The sequence below is a fragment of the Mesocricetus auratus genome, unplaced genomic scaffold (assembly GCF_017639785.1).
Source record: "Mesocricetus auratus isolate SY011 unplaced genomic scaffold, BCM_Maur_2.0 Super-Scaffold_6730, whole genome shotgun sequence".
NCBI lineage: Eukaryota > Metazoa > Chordata > Mammalia > Rodentia > Cricetidae > Mesocricetus > Mesocricetus auratus.
In genome coordinates this window covers 103,110,707-103,125,276 of record NW_024429184.1, presented here as the reverse complement: position 1 = coordinate 103,125,276, position 14,570 = coordinate 103,110,707, and the positions used below count along the sequence as shown (strand labels likewise).

General features: G+C 41.6%; 1 protein-coding gene across 2 annotated transcripts; it reads right to left on the bottom strand.

Annotated features, from left to right (window-relative positions):
* Positions 1 to 214: 214 nt before the first annotated feature.
* On the bottom strand, positions 215 to 14,299 carry Lox (lysyl oxidase). Of its 2 annotated transcripts, XM_005069121.4 has the most exons (7): positions 13,333 to 14,298; positions 12,905 to 13,013; positions 11,527 to 11,664; positions 9,653 to 9,809; positions 6,315 to 6,410; positions 5,896 to 6,011; positions 215 to 3,483 (listed from the first exon to the last, which is right to left on the bottom strand). In XM_005069121.4, the coding sequence occupies exons 1-7, from the start codon at positions 13,946 to 13,948 to the stop codon at positions 3,477 to 3,479; spliced, it is 1,239 nt and encodes a 412-aa protein (XP_005069178.1). In that variant the 5' UTR covers positions 13,949 to 14,298; the 3' UTR covers positions 215 to 3,476. The 2 variants fall into 2 exon arrangements, with proteins under 2 accessions (XP_005069178.1, XP_005069179.1); XM_005069122.4 differs by lacking the exon at positions 215 to 3,483 and having other exon boundaries at positions 5,892 to 6,011; positions 13,333 to 14,299.
* Between the last annotated feature and the right edge of the window lie 271 nt (positions 14,300 to 14,570).

Sequence of the window (14,570 nt, the reverse complement as noted above, 5' to 3'; positions counted from 1 at the left end):
CCCCCTCTCTCTCTCTTTCTCTCTCTCTCCCTCTCTCTCTCTCCGTGTGTGTGTGTGTGTGTGTGTGTGTGTTTGTGAATGTATCACTAACAATTTTTTTTTAAAAAGAGGCCATGAATTTGAGAGAGGTCAAGGTAAGGGGTTGGAGGGTGGATAGGGAAATGATGTAATGATGTTATAATTTCAAAAATAAAAAGGCACTTAAGCAAGAATATAGATCATATACATGGCTTTAATGTTTTAATCAAAAATGAAGTTCAGATCATTTACTTGTAGGTAATGGCAAATAACCACTTTAGACACTTGAAATCATTTTCTCAGGCATTTTTATGTAATCATGCAGCTACAGCACATAATAAAAAAGGGTGAGAATGCAGGAGAAAGCCTGTGTCTCGGCATTTAAAATATAAGCTCCTCAAACAAGTTACAAATGTTTTTACAAATAAAAATTCCATAAAAAATGGAAGAAACCACAACTTCATTATAGACGTTCTCATACCAAATGACATGTGACCTAGTGTGCAGCAAGCAGCTATATAAATGTCTGTGTCACGTGAGCTAAGACTTCTTGCATTTTACATTCAAGTTAAGATAATTCAGCACCATTTCAGCTTGAAAACTAAACAAAACCTGTATTCAAAATGGCCCAGAACTTAGGGAATCTGGAAATGAAATTTACTTTTTACATTGTATATGTGAATTTGAATATGAAAACAATTTCTAAAGTATTTCCTGACTAAGACTTTAGTATCCTCTTACAATCTGCTTAATTAATGATCGGTAGGGGAAACCTTCCTCTAGGTTCTGAACATAAAGAAAGGTGTTCACACTTGTACCTAACACACTAACTTTAAAGAACAATACACTACTGTTATGAAGAACACCTAGGGAATATGCCAAGGCCCCACTGGAGATGGGATCTGTGATCTCAATATCATGATTCTACTTAGATGGCAATGAGTAGACCTACCTATGTTGTTTTCCTCCCCCCCTCCCCACAGCCTTTATAAGTGCAAAAACAAGTTTCTTTTCAATCTTTGGAGCTCTGTTAGTCTCATTTATTTTTAAAAATTTAGACTAACTTGTGGTTTTTATTATCATTCTTAACCAACTAATTACCAATGAGCTTGATGGTCATTTGGAGAACACATGCCCAAGAGTTAACTATATAAAGTGCTGTGTCAGTACTTACAAGTCATTTTGTTTTGTTTTAAAATTGTGGAAAGGAAAGAAAAGCTTATGAATAAACAGCTTTTCAACTGAAACAAAAATCCCAAATTACATTTAAAAGGCAGACATTTTATGGATTTGAAACATATTTTAATTAATAGAAATACATACATGTATATAATTAATAACTTTTAACTTACGTTTTGAAAAAATAAAGTATGGCCATGACAAATAGTAGTGCTTAAATTTTAAATTCTATAGACATATTTTTAACAGTTGACAATGAAAGGTGAGCCTAATTTTTGTACTTAGTAAAGTTAGGGACAGGCTTTGTTTTCCAATGTCTAGCATGTAAATGCTTGGTTTATCCATATGATGATGACTAATGAGATAAGGGTCTCACTGAAACTATTATCCTAATTATCTAAAAGTCATATTATTAGCCTACTATTTTTTAGAGTTGAGAATCTTAGTAAGATGAGATGTTAAATCTATGCATGCCAGTCTGATTCAGTATTAATACTGACAGTAGTTTTTGTTTTGTTTTTAAAAGCACGTATATTAAAATATCTCTATCAGAATGATTATAATTTGAAAGGATCGTTCTACAATTTTAAAACTGAAAAGCAATCTAAGGCAAGGAGGCACATCAAAGAAGCAATCCCATGAATCAGGTACCAGCTCAATCAAACTTCTGTCTTTATATGTTTATGGGTAAGTGCGTGCTCAGGCAGACACGAATTGTGTACCGCGCTATCTGCCCCTGGCAACTGCCCATCTCTGGCCCTTCTCACCTGCCCCTGCAGCAGTGAGTACAGCATGATGATTAGTAATTGTTACCCTTAACAACTCTATGACACATAAGACAGGATCCCAGCTTGCTGGGAAAGGTCTGCCTGACACGTTTTGGCACAGTAAACACCTTACTTGAGATTTTAATGCTGGTTAACAAAAGAAAACTTCAGCTTAAGCACCAGGAACATAAAAGTCTAACTTGATTTCTTTCTGCACCTTCTGAATTTTTAAGAGTTTCCAATTTCTACTGTTGCACGGTTTCACAGTTTGAAGTAAGGTCACAGAGATCTCTTTGTGGAGCACAGTCCGCGTTTTCGTCGCGGAAAATGCCTGCTTCCCTCTTGCTCGCCAACCTCTCAAGTATGCAATGCTATGTGCTGCGCTGATTTGGACTGTCTTTTGTAAATAACACAGAAACATGCACACCCAATTCCTGCAGAATCTAGGATGATGGTCTTGTATTGCACACAGTAGTCATATATTATGGATGACTTCATTTTTTTTAGCATTCCCCTTAATAGTTGAACATTTTAGAAGTGTAGAAGAGTTGAAAAAAATCCTAAAATAAGGTTTTTCCAGTATTTCTTTTTACAGTGTTTTAAAGATGGCTGTAGTGTTAGAGATTCATTACGTAATCTCTATGTCAGCAGTGACTTCATCCTGGCTAACAGTAGAACGTGCTGCAGGCGTATCTGCTCTACCTTGATCATACATGACATCGAATTGCTTCCCCTATGTTGTCAATCCACACAATGTGAAGATTGCCACGTTAGACATTTCTGCCCACAGGAAAAACTAAGTGTAGAGGCGAATATCAGCAAATATCAGACAGGAATTTGGAATGATCTAATTCATTCCAAAACAGAAGTTGACTCAAGTCAGAGTAAAGTGAAGCACTTAACAGAAAGAAATTATCTAGCAATTTAAAAATGTAAACATGATTTTATATAGGGATATAATTATCTGAATACATATATTGCCATCTCTCTGCTATAGAGTAATATCTCCTGACAACAAGAGTTATGTATTTGACCCTTCCTCAGCACCAAATGTATCCATTCCTGCTCACACAGTAGGAATATCATTTTAAAATCAATCTGTATTGAGGCAAGCTTAAGCCCATCCTTGTTGTTTGACTGGTTGCTGCACTTTTGAAAATAATCAGTTCAAATTATGGCTCATTCATTAAAATACCATTTTCTCTTTTGCACTATAATTTCAAAAGAAGATAAGAAATTTGGGGTTCTTTGAAAGAGCCAAGTAGGCACCTACAAAACTGAAGCACCGCTAATTCACAAAACAACATGAATAAGTATTTAAAATTTCCCAAATAATGCTGATTTAGATGCTTAAAATCCAGTTACACTGTTTGCTATGAAAGAGTCCAAACAAAACTTCTTTTGTTGTTTGCCTTTTAAAATATGTAAGTCCTTCCTACTGAAGCTAATCTATGTTTTTCATGTTTCCAAACACCAGGCACTGCTTTATCCAGTGGGAGTTGGGCTTGCTTTCTAATACCTATATTAAGAGAACACATGGGACAAGTTATTAGCAGGATAATATCATGAATGAGCATGACAAATAGCACACTTTTGTCAGCCTTTTCAAAACTTGTAACAATTTTCCTCTGTCTCAGCAATAATCATCTTCTAAAATTGTGATTGGAACATGATTTAATGGTGACTGGAGGGAAAGAATATGCAATATGTCAGTAACATGAAGTGCATGTCCACAGTCTGGGTGTTTAAAAGGCAAAACAAACAAGCTACAAGACTGAAAGAAGAGAAAGTTAAGCAGGACTTAAGGAACCAGCACCCAAGCAGGTGAACTCGTTCCAGGGAACCAGAGTGATGCGTCCACCGGGAGACAGTCTGGCTTCCGCAATGTCTTGCATTTGTCTTACTCTGCATGCTTCTGGGTACAGAATGGTGCATTAATGGAAAATTACAGGAAAGACCATGAGCGAGGAATTTTTGTATTGAAATGCTGATCACTGGTCCTCATACAGAGAAAAACACACTTGTGTTCAAGTCGTAAACTGCCCATTTCTAAACAGAAACATCAGTTTCTGTGAGGAGAAAGTCCAGTCACGTAGCACGGCAGAAGCAAAAAAGGGCATGAGTCATCTGAGAAGACTGAGGAAAGGAGGCCTCACAAGTGGAACGTACCAAATTATTGGGTGGATTTTACATTCCACCAGAATGGTTCCAGGTATTTGACTGGCATGAGAAACAATGAGGGAGCCAACAGTGACATGTCATTAGAGTTAGGGAGGGAAAGTCCAGTATTGACAGCGTGAGGTCACACACACTTCCCTATCAGACTGTCCACAAGGCTTTATGTGCATTTTACTCCCTGCTCAAAAACGGCAGATTTCTTTTCATGGCCTCCAGAGAGAAACTGAAAATTCTTAGCCTGTTCTTCAGTTGTCCTTTCGATTTCCCCACAGCTGACAAACCCAGCTGGAAGGTGCCTTTGCAAACTCTGCCTGCAATCCACTTCTGCTAGGAAGTTGCCCATGACTTGGACTCCTCTAGATATGCCCTTCCCCAGAATTGCTTTTGTAGTTCTAAGGGCTCAAGGCCAAATTCAAATGCTGTTCTAAAGTTAACTCTCTATTTCCTGAGAGACAAGTAATTCATGGATGAAACGTGGAGTGGGAGGCTGCAAATGGCAGGTCTTTACCTGGCCATTTGAACAAGCTAAGTTAGACCCTGGCCATTTGGGTGTAGGGAAGAATACAAACAAAGAAATTTATATGGAAGACTTGGAAATTGCTATAGTAAGGCTACAAGGTAACCATTATATCTATCTTAATATTGCTTCTTGATACCAGGTTAGGACCTTGAATATACAGTGCGAAGTGAGAATAAGTAAATAAATGGGGAATGAGTTAACAGAACAAAAGAATCAACTACCTATTCATTTTATGATAAATTATTTTAGATTATGGAGCCTTCAATGCTGAGACTAACTTCATGCTTGGTGGACCAATGACCCAGACAAGCTTTCTGTGCTGTGGACATACTCAGAAGAGTTAATTTTCCAGTATTAATTCTTTACTGTCATCAGCCTCATTTATTTCTAGTAATATGATAATGCTTGCAGAGTACAGACTGACTCTGTTCCTTTATGTAAATAAGGAAAGGTCCTGTGTGAGGTAACACGGTGCCTTTAAGCTACCAGTATCTCTACAACATCAGTTCAAAAATGGTGTATGTTTAGTTATTCCTGTGGTCTTCTCACTGTCTGGAAGGAGCAATTAGCATAACATGAAGCAGGCAAAGCTTTAATGGAGTCAGACAAGATAGATAGCAACCAGACACACCTGCCCTACTTTCCTCTTCATTAAAGAACTTCTGCTTAATATTTATGAGCTGAGATTCCTTCTAAGAGACACAAACTAATTTCAAGACTAAGGGATTTATGGAGGAAGAAATGCACACGCACACGTGTGTGCACGTATACACACACACAAATTTTTGCAGTCAGCACATGAAAGTGTACCTTGGAAAATGCCTTGAATTTCTTTGCATCCCCATCAGGGAACATGGGGGAAAGGGACAAAAGTCAATGGCTGTGGCTCCTACAAGCTCACTTACACTGATTAATGAGCAATTTGTTGGACTGAACTGCTACAGAACTTGGCAGGTAAGCACTGCATCTTTCCAGGTGAGCAATATATAAAATATTGCATGAGTAAAACATTACTGCATCCTCGTTTTCCAGTACTGTCAAAAATAATAACATGGACCCTATATTTAATTATTGCTTTGCTTCATTTGCAAGGAAGCTGTGGTCGTAGAAGCATACACCAGCGCTGTGTAAATCCAGGGTGCAGAACTTGTAAGCACTTCTCAGCCTTTTGGCTAGCATCAAGTACAAAGTTATTTGTAAAAGAAATTACTTGGCTTGCCAAATAATACTCACGGTGAAATTGTGCAGCCCGAGGCATAGGCATGGTGTCCTGTGTAGCGAATGTCACAGCGTACAACATTGTTACTGTAGTCTGATTCAGGCACCAGGTAGCTGGGGTTTACACTGACCTGGACAACAAAAATAGCATGGTGAAAGATTTCCTATTCACTATATGCTGTTATTCCCTCATATTTCCATAGAGATGCTACAGTGAAATTGTTAAAAAGAGAGCCAGTTAAATCAAGTGAGAAATGTAATTTAGGTAAAGCAATGGATACATTACAAAGGGAGTTGTGTAAATTTCTCTGAGCTCTTTTTAAAAGCATCATCCTCTGGGTTGCTTTCAAGACCGTGATTATTTAATATTTGAAGCCAGGAAAAGGCTGTGTATTGTATCCTCATAGTTAATTGCATGTATTCAAAGCCCCTACCTTTAGAATGTAGTTTCCAGGTTGTACATCTGTAATATCAATCCACTGGCAGTCTATATCTGCTGCATAGGTATCATAACATCCGGGACTCAATCCCTGAAATCAGCAAAATTGTAAAAATTAAATTTTAGTGTATGGCTAGACTGTTCTAAAACAAACAGACTTGATATCATTGGTAAATTAAAACTTAAGTTGATAGCATACTTCTGTTTCATCTCCATTGAAACCACAGGTTACCCAGTTTTTATTACCTAGTACTTTATAGGGACTGCAGTATGAAGTAGTGTGCCTTATTTCTGAAGTCACCAGTGGAAAATAGTCTTAAGCAACCAAATAGACCTCTGCCACAATTTAAGATTATCACACCAGGAATTAAGGTCTCATAGTAACTTAGTCCCATATCCTATCAGCGAACATACTTGCAATGACCTTCCTATGTTCTGATGTCCATGGTCTTTTGTCATGTTTACCTTTATAGCAATCATCCATTTCTGCTCTGTATTGTAATCATGTTACAGAAACTCTTCAAAGGTAGAGTCTAACATTTGTTATTATTATGTGCCAGAGCCATTTTAAAAATATTGTGTAAAGCCAGTTCTCACAATTATATGAGACAGGTCTGTTATTATCTCCATTTTATAGATGAGGAAGATGGGACACACTAAGGTCAAATAACGTATTCCACAGCAAACAGCTAGGGGATGACTGAGTTGGTTTCGTATGAACAGGGTCCAGGGTACCTTTTCTCAACTACCACATTCTCGGTGAAATCTTTGTTTAGTCAGAAGGATGGATATATATACCTACACTGGTCAAAGCCACATCATGCCACATGTTAAGACCTTCACACCAGCAAGTCAATGGGTGTCTCAAAAGGCTGCCAGGAGAAAAATGCCAAGAACAAATGCTCCTTTCTCTCATGAGGCTGAAGAAATTTTCTTTTACTGGGGGAGATAGCTTTCTTATTTTCTTATTTCCTCATGAGAACTTTAACTGTTGTATTTTCACTCTGATAATCCAAAATTGATTCAAAAATGTATGTTACAATCACTTGAACTCAGAAGTGTTATTTAAAATCATCTCTCAAGTTTGCTTTGGTGCTTTAAGGTCATTTTGGTCACCAAAGATAATAAAAGCCTGCTTTAGGGATGTGGGTTTGGCTACCGCTGAATTGGGAAGAGTGAGCAATTTTGCATAGGACAGCATAGACAAGCCAACTCGAAATTGCACTTGTCACAGGATGAGAACCATACTTGCCTGGGTGCCCACCTTGATCCATTCTCATTTTATGTGTTGGATAGGAAATACAAAAAGAAGAGCTTTTGGTCTGGTTCCACCATATCATTCTCTGATTCTGGCACCTTACACAATAAACAACTATTAACTACTGCCACTACCATTACTACCATTTCACGTATGATCCTCTAAATTGTGCACTGGAGTAGATACCCATCGAAGACAGGTAGAAGTAATGCTAGTGTCGAGCGAATAAAAGTGTTTTGGAAATGCTGAAGTTTGCCATGTTGACATATACCTATAAACCCAATTGCCCAGAATGTTGAGGCGGGAAGACGACATAATCCCACGAAGTTGACGCCAGCCTAGGCCACACAATCTTAAAAGTACTATGTGTGTATGTGTAAGTGCAAATTGCTGACACTGTTACCTTAGGACTCACCAGCTTACAGAATACGCTAATTTTGAACTTCTTTTTATTTGAACTTGCAAATAAATACCTGAAGTTACTCAGGCCATTAAGCAATACATTTCAGGTATTCAAAGTCAATTGTAAAACTAAATTGAAAATATAACTTCATTATAGACTACCTAAATATGTTATTTAGTTTCAACAAAATGTAGCTGTTTGCTACATTTAGTCAATGAGTGTGATGTGACTATTTTTGATTGTGCATAAATTTAGTGTGTAAATTGGTGATCTTAGAACATGTAATTTTTATATATATCTGCATAAATTATATCTAGTTATCTTCATAAATATCTAAGGAACACGATACTAGTATAATACAACTAAAACAGTCACTATTAGGGGTCTGTGTGAATGTTCTTTTTCTTTAAGTGAATTCTGTTCAATAGACCATTGAAAAAAGCAAAAATACAGAAATCACTTACAATGCAAAATCTAATGAAGAATTGTTAAGACAGGTGTAGAGAAGGATGAACATAAAAAGAGTGAGATTATGACAGAAAATAGGAGAACCTCTAGGGCTGAAATATGCACTACCCCCCCCACCCAAGTGTTCCATCTTAGATTAAGATGATCAATGTGTGGCATTTTCTGAATAGGGAAAAATAAATGCCCCAGGTTCTCCTAGGGTGATCACAGAATGAGAAGGCAATCTCTATATGAGTACATACAAGTTTAACATGTGGGTAGGTTTGGGCTTTCACTTAAAGCATTTGCCCTGTCCCGCCCAACCCATGTTAAATATAACTGTCTCCCTTTCTAGCCACTTGGATGAGCTAATCCCAGAGAAAAGAAGTATGGTCCACACATGTAGGTCACCAAAAAGCTTCTGGCCACAACCCTGAAATCTGCTCTCTAAGATGATGACTGCTGATGTGTTTGTATGCTGGGTAATGTACATTCATGGACTACTTGCCAAGAGTTGGGCTGGAGGAAAATTATAATGTCCTTTTATAAATTAGGGTTTTGGATGGAAACACTGACATGACTTTTAACTGACACACATTTTCCAATTCTTAGACATACAATAGTGCTTAGCTCAGCACTATTAAAAACAAATCCCTCCAAAGGACATCTGACTTTAATTACACTGTAGGTTTAAATATACTTGTGTGGAGAAAGAAATGTGTCTTTCTGCTCTTACTTGCATTATTAAAACTGATGCTGTTTAAAGTATTTTGAAGACACTGACTTCAACTCCTTGTTCAAACTTCAGGCCCTATCCCATACTAAGAATGAAGGTGGAAAGCAAAATGATTTTGCAGGTGAGAAAACATTTGTACATTGCCAACAGCTATTTACAACCAATTAAGGAACACAGAATGAAGGCAGATGTTTTAAGCCATTCATATGTATTCAGAAAGTGAACTACTCATTGTGTTGTGTAGCAAGGATCCTCATTGACCTTCTGTGATCACCAGCAGGGGCTGCAAGTCCAGCTGGAAACACTTTCAAAGCAATTTGCACCACCCAGTCATTTGCTTTGTCCCAATTACTTTCCACATTGATAAGATAACCTCAAAATGAAACAAAGGATTTAAAAAAGAAGGGTTGGGGGGAAGGAAACAACGGATGCCTTTGTTTTCATCTTCTCTGAGTATCTGTGGTTCCTGATGCCTGGGTGCCAGCCTACCTGTGTGTGCGCAGTGCATGCGAAGCGCCTGTGGTACCCGTAGTCGCAGGATGTGTCCTCAAGGCAGAAGCTGGCTTTGTGGCCTTCAGCCACTCTCCTCTGCGTGTTGGCATCAAGCAGGTCGTAGTGGCTGAATTCATCCATGCTGTGGTAATGTCTAATGTTCCACACAAGAAAGACACACCAGTCAGTGGTGTGTAGAGAAAGTAGTGAGGACATTAAGCAACCTCCTTGTCTCATAAATTAAATGGTGTTATGCTCATAAATTAAAACAGGACAAGTTTATCTTCTTGGTTTTTTTTAGATTTATTTATTTTATGTGTGTGCATGTTTTGTCTGCAAGTTATCTTTGCACCATGGACACATGCCTGGTGCCCAAGGAAGTCAGAAGAGGGCTTTGAATCCCTTGGAACTGGAGATGAGATATGGATAGTTGTGAACCACCACTCGGGTACTGGGAATCAAACCTGGGTCCTCTGATAGAACAGCAAGTGCCCTTAACACTGAGCCACCTCAGTCAGGCAGTGGTGGGGAGGCAGAGACAGACCAGCCTGGTCTACAAAGCTACACAGAGAAACCCTGTCTCGACAAACAAACAAACCAATGCTGAACCATCTCTCCAGCCCAACCCACCTCTCAGTGCTGTTTTTGTTTTTTTGACAGGGTCTCACAGTGTAGCTCTGGCTGTCCTGGGACTTACATTCGGTAGACCATACTGGCCTTGAATTCAGGAATCTACCTGCTTCTTTCTCCCAAGCTCTGGGACTAAACACATATGCCACCAGAACTGGCTCCCAAGTTTATCTTCTTGAAGAGATATTTGTGTTGGATTTCTTTTTTCAAGAAGGACATAAGTGTATCAAAATTGCAAGCTTTTAACTTTATTTCTTGGTAAAGACAGAGTATCTGTTCCTTTACACTGGGTTTTGTCTTTGAACATTAAATAGGAGACACTTCATTACCTATGCTTGTAACTTGTGAAGTCTCAGGTGCATTTATTTGGTTGACAGTGCTGATGTTGGTGTTAGGATGATTTTTTTCAGATAAGAGCTTTACTCTGGAGGGCTTGCTATGAGAATCTAAAGACTAGAGTGACAGCGTTGTAAACTCTCTTTGGAAATGCAAGAGGAAAATAACAGTAGGTTTTTCTACTACTATTATTTAAACAGCATAAGCTTTCATTTCAAAATAAGCTATTTCTATTTTAATATGCAAATTATGCACATTAAATTTTCTGTATTCGTTAACTAAAAGGATTCTGAGCTCTTCCTCATCTCACAAGGGGGAGGGACTACAAGGAGGGAGGGTTTGAATTTCTATAAGTAGGAGACCACACTTAAGGATTTCCTGGCACTGAATAGTTGGGCAGATTACCTAGGCAAATGTAACTTAAAAATGAAAACCTTTAAATTTAGAAAGGGTAGGGCAACCACTCTGGGCCTTTCAATAGATGGAAGTGGATGGTTCCTGAAGTCTATCTTGTGTGTGTTTTGAGAATGGTCTCTGAATCCTTTAGATAAAAAATGCTGTGCTTTTATTAAATGCTTGTTAAGGCTAACCAACTTTGGATGAGCTCGTAGATGATCTTATCTATAGCAGATACTTCTACATAATAATAAATTGTACTGGCAGCCACTGTTGTGTCCTTTCAACAATTTTAAAGAGCCCGCCTTAAGTTTCCAGATAGAAAGATAATGGGATTTAGTGGTGAAGGGGCTATCTTTAAGGTTTAATATTCATTGATGACATCAAACCATATAGTAGAAGTTCTAAGTATAAATAATGCCAAATCTCTAGCTTTAGAGAAGGCATGTGAATAATCGTCTGAAAAATGTAAGAGAATCCCAAAAGTCAGGAGAGGCCCATCCACTTACTGGTGACAGCTGTGCCACTCCCAGGAATATCGGGGACGGCTTGGTAAGAAGTCAGATGTCCCTTGGTTTTTCACTCTTTGGGGAAATCGTAGCAGTACCCTGTGATCATAGTCTCTGACATCCGCCCTGTATGCTGAACTGGGAGTTTAGAAAAGAAACGTTAGATCCCATGAATACCGATGAAAAAACAAAACTAGAACAGCCAGCTCACCATTGCATGGTAGTGGCATTGCCTCTCCCCCTTTCCCCAACCAGTCTCATAGCTGAGAGACAATCCTGAGCTCTTGTCCCATCCTGGAAGGATAAAAACATAGTGACTATCTGGTGAACGAGGAACAATAGTAAAAGCCTACGGAGCTTGAAATTAGGATTTCCCTTGGGGGGAAAAATTATTGACCAGACTGCATCTAAAAACTATGAAATTGCTATAGTAACAATCACGTGCCAAAAAATCCATAGATATCTATTAATAAGTTGGTAGACCTAAGATATAAAAGAAGAGAAACACTCTAAAATAAGACGACTAACTTTAGATAGATGATAGCCTTATGCTTCACTATCATCAGACAGGGAAAGCTTCCCTGATATCTTCCACGGGTGCAGTGGTGTGGATCATGCAAGACTCGGGAATGAAACCGAGCTTGAATTTCTTCCCTTAGCCAGACGGTTGTCCAAAAGTCAACGTGGAATAAAGGTTTATATAAACACTTCTGAGACACCACTATATTTGTGTATGTCTGAGTTGGAATACCGTTGGTGACCCATTTTTACTTAAGGTACCCCTAGAACTATGTAAGCATCCTATGCTCCCTCTGCTGGTTGCCAGCAGCAAAATCGGAGAATTCCAAGTCCAGAATAGCTATTTTATTTTGAGACTGACGGAAAAACAAAATTCTTGCTTATGGTCTTATACCAAAACAGCCCAGTTACTCATGGCCTGAAAGAAATGTGGAATGCGGTCTTTACCAATGGGGGGCGCCACCATGGCGAAGACACCCCTAGACCATTGGAGAACAATAACGAGCACTTCCTTTCTATTTTTCCGGGGTTGTTGGTTGTTGAGTTCCTGTTTTATAGAAAGCTGTTGAAAATCGTTGGCGCCAATTCCTAATAGGCATCTTGGGAAAGAACCCGAGACCCAGTCTCCAGAATAAGGGTTTTTGCCCCCTCCCCCGATTCGCGCCTCTCAATGAGGCGGTACCCATAAAAACATTCCAACTTAACTTTCTGTCCAAGTCAGCATGCCCAGGAGGTCACGTCCCACTTTCCCAGCCCTTGTCCCACATCCTGGCCCTGGTCTGCACTAAATAGCGGTCAGAACGAGGCGCCGGGGTGATCCCGGGATCAAAATGGGGAGCCGGGCTGTGGAAATGCTTACCTGGCCAGGCAGTTTTCTTCCGCAGCGCATCTCAAGTTGTACATAGACATCTTCTGCACATACGTAGATGCCTGGATGTAGTAGGGGTCCGGCACCAGGTCCGGAAGACCTAAAAATAAGACAAGCAGATGACCTGTGTGACTCCACGGCCCCTCTTTGTCACCCTTTGCCCACCAAGTCCGCAGGGAGGGGCCGAGTGTGTGGAAGAATAGGGACCGCCAGGACTAGTAAGGAAAGGGAAGAAAAAGCTGCTGGAGCCAGGAGCGCGGTTTCCATCGGATTCCGGAGCTGGCAGGGCAGGCGAGGGGGAAGTAGGGGGGTCGGGTCTGCGGGGATCCGGCCCGACGCTCTCAGACCATCGCGTCTAGACAGCACCGACCTGCAGCCAGGGTGCCCAGGTGCCTCCCGTGGAGCTGCGGGGTGCTTACCGTACTGGAAGTAGCCGGTGCCGTATCCGGGTCGGTACCTGCTCCCAGGCCGGGGCCTCTCATAGGTGTCATAGTAGTTATAATAGGGATTGTCGTCGGAGTATTTGTAGGGGTTGTAGGGGTCGTCGCCCACCATGCGGTCTACGTGGCTGGGAGGCCTCAGGTTACTGAGCTGCGGGAGCTGAGGCGACTCAGTCCGGTTCCCTGGGCGCCGTGAAGCACCGTCGCGAGCCCCCGACGGCGAGAAGCCAGCTTGGAACCAGTGGCGGGCGGCGGGCCGGGGACGGCTGGGGGCAACCCCAGACGGGCTTGGTGTCCGAGCACGGGCAGCAGCCGTGCGGTTGTCACGCAGCAGCAGAATGGGCGTGCGCGGCTGCGGGGCGGCATTGCCGTCGGGTCCCGGGGCAGCGGCGGCGCTAGGGTCGCGGCGTCGCTGCGGCTGATACTGCGCCCCCAGGCTCAGCAGACTGAACACCTGCCCATTGTTCTCCCATTGGATTGTCTGGCGCCAGGCGCCCGGGGCGGCGGGTGGCTCCCTCGGGGCCTGCGGGGCGCAGCGTAGAAGGGGACAGAGCTGCAGCGACCCCAACAGAAGGACGGTCCAGGCGAAACGCATGGCTCTCCCGGATAGTCCCTTTTGGGGAGGACCTGGCTGGGAGAAAATGCAGACAGGGCTCAGATCCCGCGAAGGAAGGAGACCGCTTCTCGCCGGGAGGAGGGCGAGGCGCGGGGATGGGTCGCAGGGAGTCGTGCCAAGGGCGGACGGCAGACCCTGCCCCCAGCCCAGGCGGCCGTCGGACGTGGCACGGTCTTTCTCTCCCCTTTCCCAGTCCTGAAAGGCGGCGGTCCCAGAGAGCGCACAGTGTCTAGAGTAAAAGAAAGATTTTAAACTTTCTGACAAGTTTGCAGTTACACAAGCCGTTCTGGCCCTGCTGCCCCTCCGCTATTTGTTCACGTAATGGGATTGGAAACGTGCGAGGCGGACAGCTCCTCCACTCTGCCCCTCCTCCCCTCTCCGCCCCACTCCCCTCCTCCCCAGACACGTTGCACAGGGAGAGCTAAGGGGAAAGAACAAAACGGAACACACATCCTGAGACACACTCGACTTAATCTGGGCCGAACATGCAGGAATTTCAAAAGACTCAGACAGGCGAAGGCAGCCAGGCCGTGGGCCCAAGCCAAAATATGCATGAAGAAAAATGCTATTAGGTCACCAGCCCCGGAGAGGCGGGAAGTCA

What these genes read in the sequence shown, in the direction of transcription:
- Lox (XM_005069121.4), bottom strand. Translation starts at nt 13,948, where the DNA reads ATGCGTTTCGCCTGGACCGTCCTTCTGTTGGGGTCGCTGCAGCTCTGT. An exon ending in CACCGGCTACTTCCAGTACG is followed by an intron (nt 13,014 to 13,332) that starts GTAAGCACCCCG and finishes TCTTATTTTTAG; the next exon opens with GTCTTCCGGACCTGGTGCCG. An exon ending in GAAGAAAACTGCCTGGCCAG is followed by an intron (nt 11,665 to 12,904) that starts GTAAGCATTTCC and finishes CTAAACTCCCAG; the next exon opens with TTCAGCATACAGGGCGGATG.